We start from the raw sequence: 13,226 nt of genomic DNA, 5'->3' as shown, positions 1-13,226 counted from the left end.
TTTCTAGGCACATCGTAAGAGTAGGTTGATCAAGATAATGCTGTTGGTTTAAGCTGGGTAATTGGGAGGATGGAGAGCAATTTGAAGCCAGAGAGGCAAGTTTTGCTTGGCCCACATTCAATTTTTAATACATAGATGTGTCTAGCAGGTTGTCCAGAAAAACATATCAGGGCTTGAGATGTTGGCTTGAGTAAACAGTGTGGAGACTATCTGAGGCCTTGGCAATAGAGATCACCTAACTCAGAACTATCTTTTGTTTCCCTTCTGATAAGAAATTGTAAGCTCATCTAAAAATATCTGCTTTGCTTTCAATAGATGCTGTCGCTTAGTGTCTGATTTAATTTGTAAGTTTTAATTTTATTTATATTTCCTTTTTTATATGGAAGTATAATTAACATATAGGGTTATATTAATTTCAGGTGTACAATATAATGAGACAGCAATTCTATACATTACTCAGTGCTCATCACGAGAAGTGTATTCTTAATCCCCTCTGTCTATTTCACCCACTCCCACTGAAAACCACCAGTTTGTTCTCTAGTTTCTTTTGTTTCTCTTTTTTTCTTTGTTGAGTCTGGTTTCTTTTGTTTGTCTTTTTTTCTTTGTTTTGTTTCTTAAATTCCCCATATGAGTGAAACCATATGGCATTTGTCTTTCTCTGTCTGACTTATTTCACTTACCATTATACCCTCTAGATCCATCCATTATTTATATTTTCAGTAAGCAACTCATAAGCACATAAGTAATGGCAGTCACACATTGATAAAATCATATTTATTTAGTGATGTCTGACAAATAGAGAAAGAAAAAGAATATTTTAAAAAATGTATAACTTATATATAAATACTTTAAAAGAGAAAAGCTGAACACACATGGTAACATTAAAAGAATGTAATCATTTAAGTTTGCAGCCTATCTTATAGCCTGACAAATTAGATACACATATGTATATACATATATCTTGTTTGTGAGTTTGCATAATTAGGGCCCAAGGATAAGTTTTGGGCATGTCTACAATAATTCTGAACTTCCATAAAATTTGTGGTATTTTACCACCACAGTCTTGTTGATTTTATTCTTCTTTCTCAAAATCTATGACCAGCACACTTGAAAGTCATCAAAGGTTGTAATCTGGTGCTTTGGGCCCCAGTTTACTCATCAGTAAGATGAAGAAAATCTCTGCTGATATGTTCTGCTTCTTCTGAACGAAAAAGTAGTGAGCCCCAGTAGCCTCCAGCATATAGAAATGTATGAGGGCTGAGAGGCCAGGTCATCTCTGTATTAGCAGGAGTTTTCTGTTTAGCTTCTTTCTTTGGAAGGGAGTCAACTTGTCTGCAACGGAGCAAGTTTATCACACCAGTCCACCTAACTAACAAACATTCCATTCCTGTAGATACAGCTCGTTTCCTAGTGTGCAACGCAACAGAAGACTAATAGTCTCTGGATTTCACACTGAAAAGCTACACATTTCCTCAGATCTTGAACTTGGAAGTTCAGAGTTGAGCCACCCAAAAAGAGAGTTCAACAGAGACCCCTCAAGTCAAACCTCAATATAGGGCAAAATATTTGTATGACAACATGTTCAGTATGATATTGAACTTCACTGTGACATTCATGACAGCGACATTTTCTTGATATTGCACTAGTGTATAACAAAATAAGATGAGTGTAATGTGATAGTCTACACAGTAAAACATGTATCTGATTCTTTAAATTTATACAAATTTTCATTTGTAGTCAATCATCCCTAAGTACTATCCTGAGCTCACCTTGATTTCAAGTTTACAGTTAATCGTATCTTTCCTTAAAAAAAAAAAAGACAGATATAACTGACCTCATATGACCACAGAAAATACATAGGACTCAGGGGTAAAATAATAATTCTTCCTAATTTTTCTTATATTCATTTGATGTTGGGTAGCTACAGTTTGCCTCTGTAGGTATGCTTTTCAAGGATTATATTTTACATTTCCCCTCTGCTGGTGTTTGGCTTTAACTCTTGGAGGAAGGCCTCGTGGTTATGAGGACAGTTGCTGTGACAGGTGCAGGTCCCAATGACCATCAATGGTTTCTTGATGATCTGTCCTGGGGAGCACTGGAACTCCACCTGGATGGTTTTGGTGTTGTGGGGGGTACAGCATCGGCCATCACTACAGACCCCACAGAACCTGGGCTTGTAGGTGTGCAGGCTGGTGCAGTTCTTGAACTGCAGGTGGATGGCTTTGAGTGACTTCGTGGTGCGGAGACATTTCTTTCCTTTCTAAGAAAGAAGAAAAGGAGAGATTCGTGGAATAGCTACCGTTCCTCTGAGGGACCATCAGGGATATGGAATAAATTGCTAGCTGCCTACCCCCAACCTACCCCCTATCCATTGTTCTTTCTTCTTTGCTAACATGACATTATTGTGTTTGGGCAATTTGGTCAGCTACTAGTATTTGCTTCCCCAGAATATCTGGGAGCTTGGGATGGCTTTGTGATCAAGTTCTGGCCAATGATACATAGGCCAAGGGATTCTGGGAAGCCCTTTGCCCTTCAGATAGGTACAGCTCTTTATTGCTTCCTGCATTCATTGTCTTCCCGCGTAGAATGTGGAAACCATGCCTAATGGTACACAACCATCTTTTGACCTCGTGGCGATAAGCATGAGGGTGAAAGTGTATATAAATAAAGCTATTTTTTCAAGGCACTGGAACAGGCTTTGATGTTGTTTTAGCTTATGCATTCTTAGGCATTATAAAAAGAAAGGGAATATACCTGGCAGCATTGCATACCTCCTAATGCTTCAAATACTTTTCAGACATTAATTCACTTAACATTATTAACAACATTCACTCCTACTAGGATCAATTATTCATGTAAGGAACAACTGTGTAAGCTTCACAGATGAGTAAATAGAGTCTCAAAGGCCTAAAGTCTCCAGAAACATCTAGTGATTGAACGTCTGACACAAGCCCATGTCTTCTATTATACTATAACCTCAGGAACATCTAAAACAACAGGATTTAAGGTTATTTTCCATGAAAGTGGGGTAAGTGGAGAATTTATTCAATATGCCATTAGTAATGGTTGATGAGGTACCTTCATATTGATAATTCAGCACAACACTGACTCTATGTTTATTTCCCACTTAGATTTCTTCACCTACTAATTTGCCATAATTCCCTTCTGCTTTTCACTTTCCTAGGCACAGCCCACAGCTGTGAAGTGATGAGGCTTGGGATTCTCTTAAATCAGTGGCTCTCAAACTTTACATCAGAATCTTCTAGAAGGTCTGCTAAAACACAGATTGTTGGGCCTTACACCCAGAGTTTCTGATTCAGTAGGTTTGATGTGGGCCCCAAACATTTACATTTCTAACAGGTTCTTAGATGCTGCTGCTGCTCTGGGGAGCCACACTTAGAGAAGCACTGGCTCATATTTAAGCATCTTTTGGTGTTAGGAAGTAATGATTATTATGCTAGTATTTCCCCAGATTCCAAATAAATTTTGGAACCTTTATGAAATATATATATGTCTTAAATATAATATCTCCCAATATAAAACTGGGTGCAAGTTACACAAACAAATATAAAAATTTTGACAAAAGAAACAATAGAAAAAGCAAAGTTTTAGAGGCATGACATGGAAAAGTCTTATTTAATAAGGAAGTGTGTCCTTGACAATATTAAAGGCCCTCTTTTTCTTCCTTTTTCATATTTAACGAGTAACCTATATTCTTGTCAATGTCCTCAAAGAGGTACAAGGTCAGCAACATCTGTGTGTGTGTATGTGTGAGAGAGAGAGAGAGAGAGAGAGAGAGAGAGAGAGAGAGAGAGAAGTAGAGAAAGACAGACAGGAGACAGGAACAGAGACCCAGGGAGAGAGAAACAGAGAGAGGCAGCTTTGTGGGTAGACCTACATAACTGTGCCACATGCATGTTGGAATTCCCCTAAGTGTGGGGAGGTGCAGCTTCTAGCATATAATTTTAGGGATGTTTCTATGTGTTCTTTCAAAATTGGTGGAAGAAACATAAATCAGGATGGACCCCCAAAAGTCATATAGCCATGTAGTCATATAACTAATACGACTGCTGGAGACTTATTCTAGCAATAAATAGAAATGATGCCTAATGCTAACAGAGTCATCTCTGCCCAGCCACTTTGTAAATTCATTCTATTTAATCCTCATGACAACTTTGAGGTAGGTACTTTCAATGGCCTCATTATATGGGGGAAGGAATTGAGGCTTAGAGGTTAAGAAAATTCATCCAGATCCCACAGCTGGTTCATGTGGGAAGCCAGGATTTAGGTTGTCTGGCTCCAGAGTTGCACCCTTAAGCATTAGGTGATAGTGCCTCGGTGTAGAGGTATGTAAATCTTTCATTGTTAGACACTATTTTGGCCTTAGGTTTGTACAAATTTCCATATAATGGTTCAATTTGAGTAGTGCATTTGTCTGATCTAGGGCTCTGGTAACAAGGCCTGTGATGTCATCAGGAACCAATCAGAGCTTCTGATCCACATGCCTTATAGTCAGTGTTAACACACTGAGTTGATTCATTTCCAGCAAAAAAAGGAAAGAAATGTGCTATTTTATTTGGCACATATTGCCTTTTGCCTTATGCTGGCAAATGTACTATTCCCACTAGACTTTTTAAAATACTGAAAATAATTCCCAGACATCCATTCATTTATTCATCAACAATTGTTTATCAAGCACACAATATGGGCCAGGTAGGATTTTGGGGACTGAGGGTTGAGTGAGGAAGATACAATTTCTATCCCGTGCTTACTACAGATCGAGCCTAAGAGGTGAAAAAAAACTGAGGTCAGAAGTGACCACTTTAAAATCAGCTGTGCTTGGCAACTGAGCAGCCAGTTTTTTTCCAGGAATGGAATGAGATTTGCTAGACCGTCTCAACTGGGGACACTATTACAGTTGGCCGGCTCCTCCCTCTACCTGTGGGCCTGCTGTGAGTTGCTTGGGATATTTCAGTACATGAAAGAGAAAAAAAAAAAAAAAAGAAGAAGAAGGTAAACTCCCTCATTGCAGGAAGCTCTCTGCCTTTTCTCTGGGGTTCACTCCCAGCTAGAGCTGACCTCTGAGTCAACTAGTATCACAGTGACTTTCTAGAGCCCAGATGCCCATGAAGCAAAGCTACCTGCTCTGGGATGGGAGGCTGCTCCCAGGCTCCTACCTTATCTGCTGGTTGCTTGTGTTCTTGTTCACAGGGCCGCACCATGCAGAGGCGAGTCTGCTTCACCATTTCACACTGTGGATTCCTATTGGTGACCCGGGTGGAAAAACCCATACCACAGCTCTTGGAACATGCACTCCACTCTGTGGTCTGTTCAATGCAGTTGCTGCTGGAGTCAGAGACCGCAACTCCTAGTGTGGCTTCTGTCCTGTAGGCTATGGGACGGACCATTAAAGGTGGCCATATTGGGTAAAACATGGGAATTGCCGAATGATCCTTTCAACCATCATTGGAAAGAGGGTCTCGTTCAATTCTGTACCCACTAAACTCAGGTGCTCTCAGAACTGGATCTCTGTATTTATAAACCTTAAAGAGGAGGCACAATGCCGGCACATTCTAGGCCTTCAAGAAAGATTTGTGGAATGACTGTCCAACTTGTCCTGAAGAAGCTTAGGAGAACCAGTCTTTAAGAAGCCTAGCAGTTTGAAGAATGTAGAACAGGATAGCATCAACAACCATTCCATAAGCTGTACTGTTTTCAACATGTGATTTTATACAGAAAAAGGATCATGATGAAATTTTAATTGGATGAGCCATTAGAACCTACCGACTCAAAATAGTGACGAAAGCTATACTTTGTTCTAGGGAGGTGAAACCGGCTACTTGGATTATTGGGATATAGACACTTGGACTTTGATTACAAAAAGTTCTGTCTCAACACTTCATATGTATGGCTTGGGGCACTTCTACATGGCAGTTCTCCTATCTGCAAGGCATGGCTGACATCTCCAATTTCTGACCTCAGAAAAGCTGGAAAGCTCAGCGTATGCCAGCATAAATAATCTGGCTGATTCATGGCTTCTAAAATATTCTCTACTGGCTCTTGAATTTTTTTTTTCCAAAAAACCATTTCCTTTAGAAGATAAAACACAAAGGAAAAGCAAAACAAAGATCCTTGACCCTTCTTACAGCATCTGGAAAGGTGGCATTTCTCTGTGACACCTGTCCAGGGAAAAGTAGCATTCTTCAGGAAGGCTGGTCTTGAGAGCACATGGGTAATACCCAGAATCTGGAAAAGACTGATTTTTTTTTTTACTTTTATCTCTGTGATGTTAATAAGGGTCAAGCGGGGGTGCGCTAAAATATAAACAGTAGTCAGGCAGTAAGACAAAATCAGTCCCCTTGCTCAAAAGAACCACTGAATGCAGCAGGTTCTCTTTGGGAGAAACTGTGTGCATACTTCAATACTTTGGCTTGGATCCACACACGTGATGTGTTTGTTCTCAGTGGGCAATCTGGAATCCACAACCGGATGGCCAGAAACAGAGGCCAGTTTCTCATGGCAAGTCCTAAAGACCACCCATGCTTCCTGTCTGCCTTTAACCTGTGTGGTGATCACATTCAGGTATCCGGAGTTTCTTACCTGGAAGGGCAAGGCCTCCCAACTGCCCCTTCTCATCTGAGTCACAGATCCACTTTTCACAGCACTCCCCAGGCACTTCAACTTTTCTGGGAGCTGGGCAGTCGGGCTGGGGCAGGAGCAGGTCCTCTCCACAGCGGGGCACACAGCCGATCTGCCCATCTCTGCAGGCACACTGGTATTTGCAGCTTGGCTGGAAGGTCTCCCCGCTTTGGTAAATGACCCCATCAAACACACAGTTGTCGCCTTCTACCGCTAGAGCATTGGGGAAGCAAGGCAGAGGGAAGGGCAGAGAGAAAAATCAAGAACAGAGTGTGGTGGAGAAGCTATACAAGCTACATGCAAATCCCACATCCCCCTTCTCGTTGAAGTGATCTGTTTCTTCTCTCTCTCTCTCTCTCTCTCTCTCTCTCTCTCTGGCAGAGAGAGGTCCTCCTGGAGGCCTCTCAGAGCAAGAAGAAACCTTGAAGACCATCCAATCCTTCCATTTTATTTCACAGATGAGGCAGGGAGAGCGCCACTAAGAAGTGACTCTCCCACAGCTGTTGTTCCCATGATAAAGTCATTTTGCTAGAACCTTAGATTCTCCTACTCCAACAGCTTAGAATTAGAAAGAAAAAGGTGCACTTCTCCTTCTCCCAATAGGTTAACTGGTCAAATAGGGAAGGGTGCTAGGATTCCTTGGCGTTCCAGCACAATAAATAGTAACTTAGAGAAAAAAGTAAAAGGCTATTTGAAGCCCTCTTATCGGGGGAGGCGGGGGCAGCCTCCGACTCAATGGTACACCACGGGGGAAAAATGATCCTCCAATCAGTTTCACCAGCCTGAATTGGTTGGTTGTCTGCATTTTATTTTATTCACAGCCCAGACTGGGGTTACATAGTCGTCCAGGAGACCAAAGGCTGCTTTAGCTCAAATAGGATCATTACAGGTGTGAAAACAAACCTGCTGGGCGGCAGATGGGGGGGAACTGTGAGCTTGTAAGCCCAAGATTCCAGCACCCCCAAGCACCCCCTTGGACATGTCCAAAGGAAATGATATCACTGGCCCTAAACTCTGCTCTGTTCCCCGGCTAGGCTATCCATATCCCACTGTAAGGAGGCAGGTGATGAGTGCTTCTCACCTTTGCGGGCAGGTTTCCTCTCCGGCTTCTAGCGCTCCCCAAAGCTGCAAGCACGCCCCCACCCCCCCGACCAAGCCTGGCGCACAGTAAGCGCTCCACAAACATCACCTGCTGTAACATCCCCGTTATTATTATTTGCACGTTCCCCTCAGGGAAGGGGAGAAGGCGAGGAAAGGGGCAGCAGGCGGGAGCAGAGGGCAGGCGGCGCAGGGGGCCGGGTTACCCATGCAGATGCCCGTTCCCGCGCTGGGGTCGGCTCTGCGGTCGCAGAAGAGGCCGCGGCTCTCCTCGCATGGCTCCAGCAGGGAGCAGCTCTCGCCGCGCTGGCGGGCGCACACCACACAGCAGGAGCAGTCGTCCAGCACGGCTCGCACCCCGGGGGCGCAGCTTGGCGGCGTCTTGGGACACCGGGCCGGACACTGGGCGGGACAGCGCTGGGTGGCCGCGACCTGGCGCGGGCGGGACAAGAAGGAGAAAGCTCTCAGCAGAGACTATCGAAGGCGGGGTGACCCGGGCCGCCGAGCAGGGGCCGCCCTGGACGGCAAAGTAACCAGAGGCACCTGACGGGTGCGCCACTCACCTGTCCCAGGACGTGGAGCAGCAGGAAGGCTAGGCCAATGCACCGCTTGGGCAGACTCTGCACACTCTGCATGGTCAGGCTTTTCCCTCCCGCTTGGACGAAACAAGACTGGGCGCTCCAGATCCGCCCCGCTCGCCCCGCGGCAGGTCGGGCCTCTGTTCCCCGGCGGCACCGGCTTAGGTTTTATAGCGCGCTCGCGGGACGCGCTCAAGCCGGTTGGCTGCAGGGCAGGGGAGCGGGGCGGGGGGGCGGCTGGGTGGGGAATGGAACGAACCCCGGGGTTGCCATGGCAATTGGCCGTGGGTGCCGCTCTCCTTAGGGCGCGGCCCTGGGGCCTGTGTGTGCCTGTGTGTGGCGACTGGCTTTTCCCGGAGCGCCGGGAGGGGCAGGGTGGAGTCGCGCGGCCTGGACCCAGGGCTCGCTCGAGCGCGTGGGAAGGAAACGCCCGTTTCCTCCTGGAAGCTGCTTTGCCTTCCCCGAGGACCGGGACACCGGCACTCCCCACCGCGCTGCGCGCTGGCGGTTCCAAGCTGGGCTGCAAACGTGGGGCTCTCCTCAAGGGGTGCCTGCAATTTGGGGCCATCTGCGGGGGGTTGGCGAGAGGCCCGGGGGTTGAGTCATAAGGGAAGCACATGCAAGTTTGTCACCGTTTAGGGCACTCTTTGAATGTGTTGCGGGGAGGGGAGGGGAGGGAGGGAAGCAGAAAGAAGAAAGAAAGTGGAGGGAAAAAGCAAGAAAAGAGAAGGCAAAAGCAAAGCCAAAAAAAAAAAAAAAAAAAAAAAAGCAAAGCATCGCAGCTTTAGGATGAGGGATGCTATTGGCCAAATGGCAAAACGTTCCCTTGATTCTGATCATTCCAAGTCCCCACTGATTCTTAACAGCCCCCCCTTCCGATTACGCAGGCTTGGAAGAAATAAAATTAAAACATAATAAAATAAAAAACATAAGAGCCTGAGGTAAAATACAAGCTTTTTTTCCTGATAGAAAAAAGCCTTGAAACACCTGTTGTATCATGCCTAGGGTAAATCAGCACATGTCGAAATCCAAAAGCCTTTGAGAGTTGGTGAGGTAGGCTCAGCTCAGCCACTGTCCAAATCTCAGTGAATTAGGTAAGGGGCGAGGACGTATTTGCTTTACTTGGCTGACCCATCCAGCAAATCAAATCTTTCTCCCACCCGGCATCCACGTTTAAAAAATGGCTGCTTTGAAGCACTTGTCATCTCTCATGAGAATGAGGGTTTTACTGCTCCAAAGATGATATTGCTTGATGGATTAAAAGAAAATTTCTCCCCTGCTTCAACTTTGCTGCTGCCTCTGGGATAACTATGCCCAGCAACTCTGAGGATAGCCACATTGGAAAGACACTTTATAAGAAAAATTATGCAGTCCTGTGAGGTAACTCTAGACTTGAAAAAGAGACAAATTTCCTCTACATCATCCATCTCCAGCATGAAGGAAAGCAAAGGCAGCTTGTGGAAGGGGTCAGGCGTGTTCTTCATGCTGAAGTCATCCCAAGCCCCTTCAGGAGAGTTCTCTGAGCACCTTGAAACTGCTATTGCATATTCCCAAGCTGGCAATAATTCTGCTTTCTTTGAGGTAAACCAGACTCAGCAGTACTCAAAACTTGACAAGAAATTGAACAGTTAATCTGTGCCATGTCTAGGGCACTCATCCACTCTTCAAGTTGACAAGCTTCATGGGTCATCAGGCCTAGTGATTCTTCTACTCGGCTGCACATCAGAATCAACCAGGGTGTATTTTTTTAGAAATACAGATTCTTCGGCCCCACCCTTGGCCTACTCAGTTGGATTCTCTGGTGAGGGCTCTTGGTAGACAGCATTTTATTATATTTTGAAATGGGAGCTGGCTTTGGGAAACCTATATTTATAGAACAACTGGAAGCATAGCTAATGGGGAAGCAAGAATCTTGGCCAGGTTTTCAAAGTATGAACAGCCAGAATAAGGAGAAACCAGCAGCACTGAGGCTGGGGCTGACTCTTCTTGGGAAGGGGGAAGATGAGAGGAGAAATGTGAATTCAAGATAAGGAGGAAAATGTCAAGAAGCCACAGTTACTGTGAGCCTCTTGATTGCAAGCAGTAGAAACCAAGCTGGAACTAGCCTCAGCAAGAGGACTTCTGGAGGGATGCTATGGTATTTCACAGCTAATAAAGGTGCTAGTGGGCCTAGAGGCCACTAGAATCAGGGCCTTGGAGCTACCAAGACTCCATCTCCCCATCTGTTTTCATTGCTCTTCTGGGTGTCAGTTTTACTCTGTCTCACCACAGACCAGCTTCTCCCATATACAGGAAACGTCAACCTTAAGGTCTCCCTAACCTCTTACATCGTGACCTTATCACCACAGAAGGAATTTGGAAAGTTCCAGGAGAGGAGCTGGATGAGCTCACCCTAGGTTAATTGAAGGAGACAAGAAAGATGAGGAATGGGGATTAGCTAACACCACACAATTGGAATGGGGTGGAAGAAGAGTTCCCTAGGAAAGAAGGGGTGATTCTTTAAGAAGAAAACCTGTGTGATAGGCCAAACAGTACATATCCTCTCTACCACCTGCTGTAAATGCTCCTGGGTAAGGAGCTCCGCATTAAAACAATTGGAAACTGAAAGTGAAGCCATCTGATGATAATCAGGTCATGTTTGCTGCACTAGGACATCTTCTGTCAAATCCTCCATGCTGAGGTAGATTTTGTCCTCTCCATTGGCCTGGCACCAGTGGTGTTTTCCCATCTATCTCTGAACTCACTGAATAACAATGATGTGACTGTGGGTGTGCTTGTCTCCCTCTCCTGACCAGGAACCCTTGAGAACAGTGAGCACGTCATAGTTTCCAAAACACTCCCAGGGACGGACAAGGGGTCAGTTGTTCTTGGACCTTCTGAGATACTGCAAACCTCGCTTTAAGTTTTGTCCCTTGTTACTGGTTGAGGTAAGAAAGAACTGGAGGTGTTGTTCCTCAGCCACAGCTATCCGCCATCACCATGTGCTTCTGACATGCACCTTCTCTCAGTTTTTCTTGGTGCTATGAGTCGAAAGGATGGCATACAGGCTGGTGACTTCCTCCTGTTGAAAATAAACCCTGTGGGGCGCCTGGGTGGCTCAGTTGGTTAAGCGACTGCCTTCGGCTCAGGTCATGATCCTGGAGTCCCGGGATCGAGTCCCGCATCGGGCTCCCTGCTCAGCGGGGAGTCTGCTTCTCCCTCGGACCCTCCCCCCTCTCATGCTCTCTCTCTCTAACTCATTCTCTCTCTCAAATAAATAAATAAAATCTTAAAAAAAAAAGAAAATAAACCCTGTGTCAGTGGAGATGTCTGAGGAAGTCAGGGGACATCATGTAGAAACTCTTCATGAGTTGCTCGTCTTGGCTGCCCACCAAGATGGCAGCTCCACTTGGTTATGAGGTGCAAGTACTTTGGTGGATTCACCTCTTCATTTCATTTCATTTCATTTCATTTCATTTCATTTCATTTCATTTCTTTTCTTTCTCTCCTCCTTTTCCCTCACCCCAGATGTGATACCGGAGACTCATTGCTCCTTCTCTATCTCAGATTGGCTGTTATTTGATTTATATATATACGTTTTAAAGATTTTATTTATTTTGAGAGAGAGAGAGAGAGCAAGCAGGGAGAGGGGTGGAGGGAGAGAGAGAATCTTTAAGCAGTCTCCATGCTGAGTGTGGAGCCTCATGTAGGCTCGATCTCATGACCCTGAGATCATGACCTGAGCTGAAATCAAGAGTTGGACATTTAACCAACTGAGCCATCCAGGCGCCCCTGATTTATATTCTTATTACTCATTAGTCAATACTCCTACCCAGAGTACATGTTGAGAACGCCTTACATTTTATAAAGGTAAAATTTTATAAAAGTTTCCATTGTTGTTCTATTTTTTTCAGTTTTAAAAACGATTTTAAAAATATACTGGCACTGATTTCTGTAGCAGGCAAGAGAAATATAAAGCACATAACCCCATATTAAAAATGACACAAAGAAAAAGCAGTGACTATGATGTTATCACCTCCAGGACAACTCTATCCCTCTTCTCTCCTCAGTGATTACATTCTCTATAAACTCATAAACATCGATTGTGTCTTCATTCAGTCATTATTCAGTGAAGCCACATGTACTTAGCTCTGGGAATATGCCTCATAAATCCACCTCACAGCTCTTTAATGATTCGGTTGCTTTTTTCTAAATTTCCTTCATATGTCCCTTTCCTGGGGCCCCAGGGAATTGGTAGAACACAAGGTAATTCCCATTATATGTTATGCCGACCAGCTCTACAAGGTGTACAATTCTATGGCTAATATCAATCACACCCTCTTGCTTCTCTGACAGATCTCTTCTGTTCTTACTTTTCTGGAAACGACGAGAGAGGAGAAGCAGTGACAGGAGGTGAAATATTAAATGTATAATGTTTAGTGTTATCCCCTTTGGAAACATCTTCCTATCACCCACATTTTTAAAATTTATTTTTTAGTGCATTTCTTACAGAAAACAAAAATCCAGAAGATTAAGTAAAAAGAAATTCAAGCTAGAAATTGGCTAGAAATGTGAGAAATAAGTTAATTTCTCCCACTGCTAAATGACCTCCTTATAGGGAAATGAGCTCTTTGGAACTGAAATAATTTTTAAAAAAGTTTTTGAAATGGAGGGTGCCTAGGTGGTACAGTTGGTTAAGCATCCAACTCTTGATCTCAGCTTAGCTTTTGATCTCAGGGTTGTGAGTTCAAGTCCTACATTGGGCTCCAAGCTGGGTGGGGAGCCTACTTAAGGAAAAAAAAAAAAAAAAGGTTTTGAACTGGAAGGAAGTCTCTCAAGCTTTAGGTACATGCCATACTCCTAGCCCCCAGGCACCAGCATTACCGATGCCCACCCCAGTTGAGGAAAGTGGTCCTGAGCAGTTCTTTCTAT

The 13,226-nt window shown here is 44.5% G+C and overlaps 1 protein-coding gene across 1 annotated transcript; it reads right to left on the bottom strand.

Moving 5' to 3' along the window:
• Window positions 1–759: 759 nt before the first annotated feature.
• Window positions 760–8,775, bottom strand: CCN3 (cellular communication network factor 3). The gene is made up of 5 exons (XM_027582179.2): window positions 8,301–8,775; window positions 7,944–8,169; window positions 6,601–6,852; window positions 5,178–5,392; window positions 760–2,260 (listed from the first exon to the last, which is right to left on the bottom strand). The coding sequence occupies exons 1-5, from the start codon at window positions 8,370–8,372 to the stop codon at window positions 1,964–1,966; spliced, it is 1,062 nt and encodes a 353-aa protein (XP_027437980.1). The 5' UTR covers window positions 8,373–8,775; the 3' UTR covers window positions 760–1,963.
• Between the last annotated feature and the right edge of the window lie 4,451 nt (window positions 8,776–13,226).

Source organism: Zalophus californianus, chromosome 4, assembly GCF_009762305.2.
Source record: "Zalophus californianus isolate mZalCal1 chromosome 4, mZalCal1.pri.v2, whole genome shotgun sequence".
Taxonomy (NCBI): domain Eukaryota; kingdom Metazoa; phylum Chordata; class Mammalia; order Carnivora; family Otariidae; genus Zalophus; species Zalophus californianus.
This window is presented reverse-complemented; position numbering and strand designations above follow the sequence as displayed.

What these genes read in the sequence shown, in the direction of transcription:
- CCN3 (XM_027582179.2), bottom strand. Translation starts at nt 8,372, where the DNA reads ATGCAGAGTGTGCAGAGTCTGCCCAAGCGGTGCATTGGCCTAGCCTTC. An exon ending in GGGAACGGGCATCTGCATGG is followed by an intron (nt 6,853 to 7,943) that starts GTAACCCGGCCC and finishes CCAATGCTCTAG; the next exon opens with CGGTAGAAGGCGACAACTGT. An exon ending in GGGAGGCCTTGCCCTTCCAG is followed by an intron (nt 5,393 to 6,600) that starts GTAAGAAACTCC and finishes TCCGTCCCATAG; the next exon opens with CCTACAGGACAGAAGCCACA.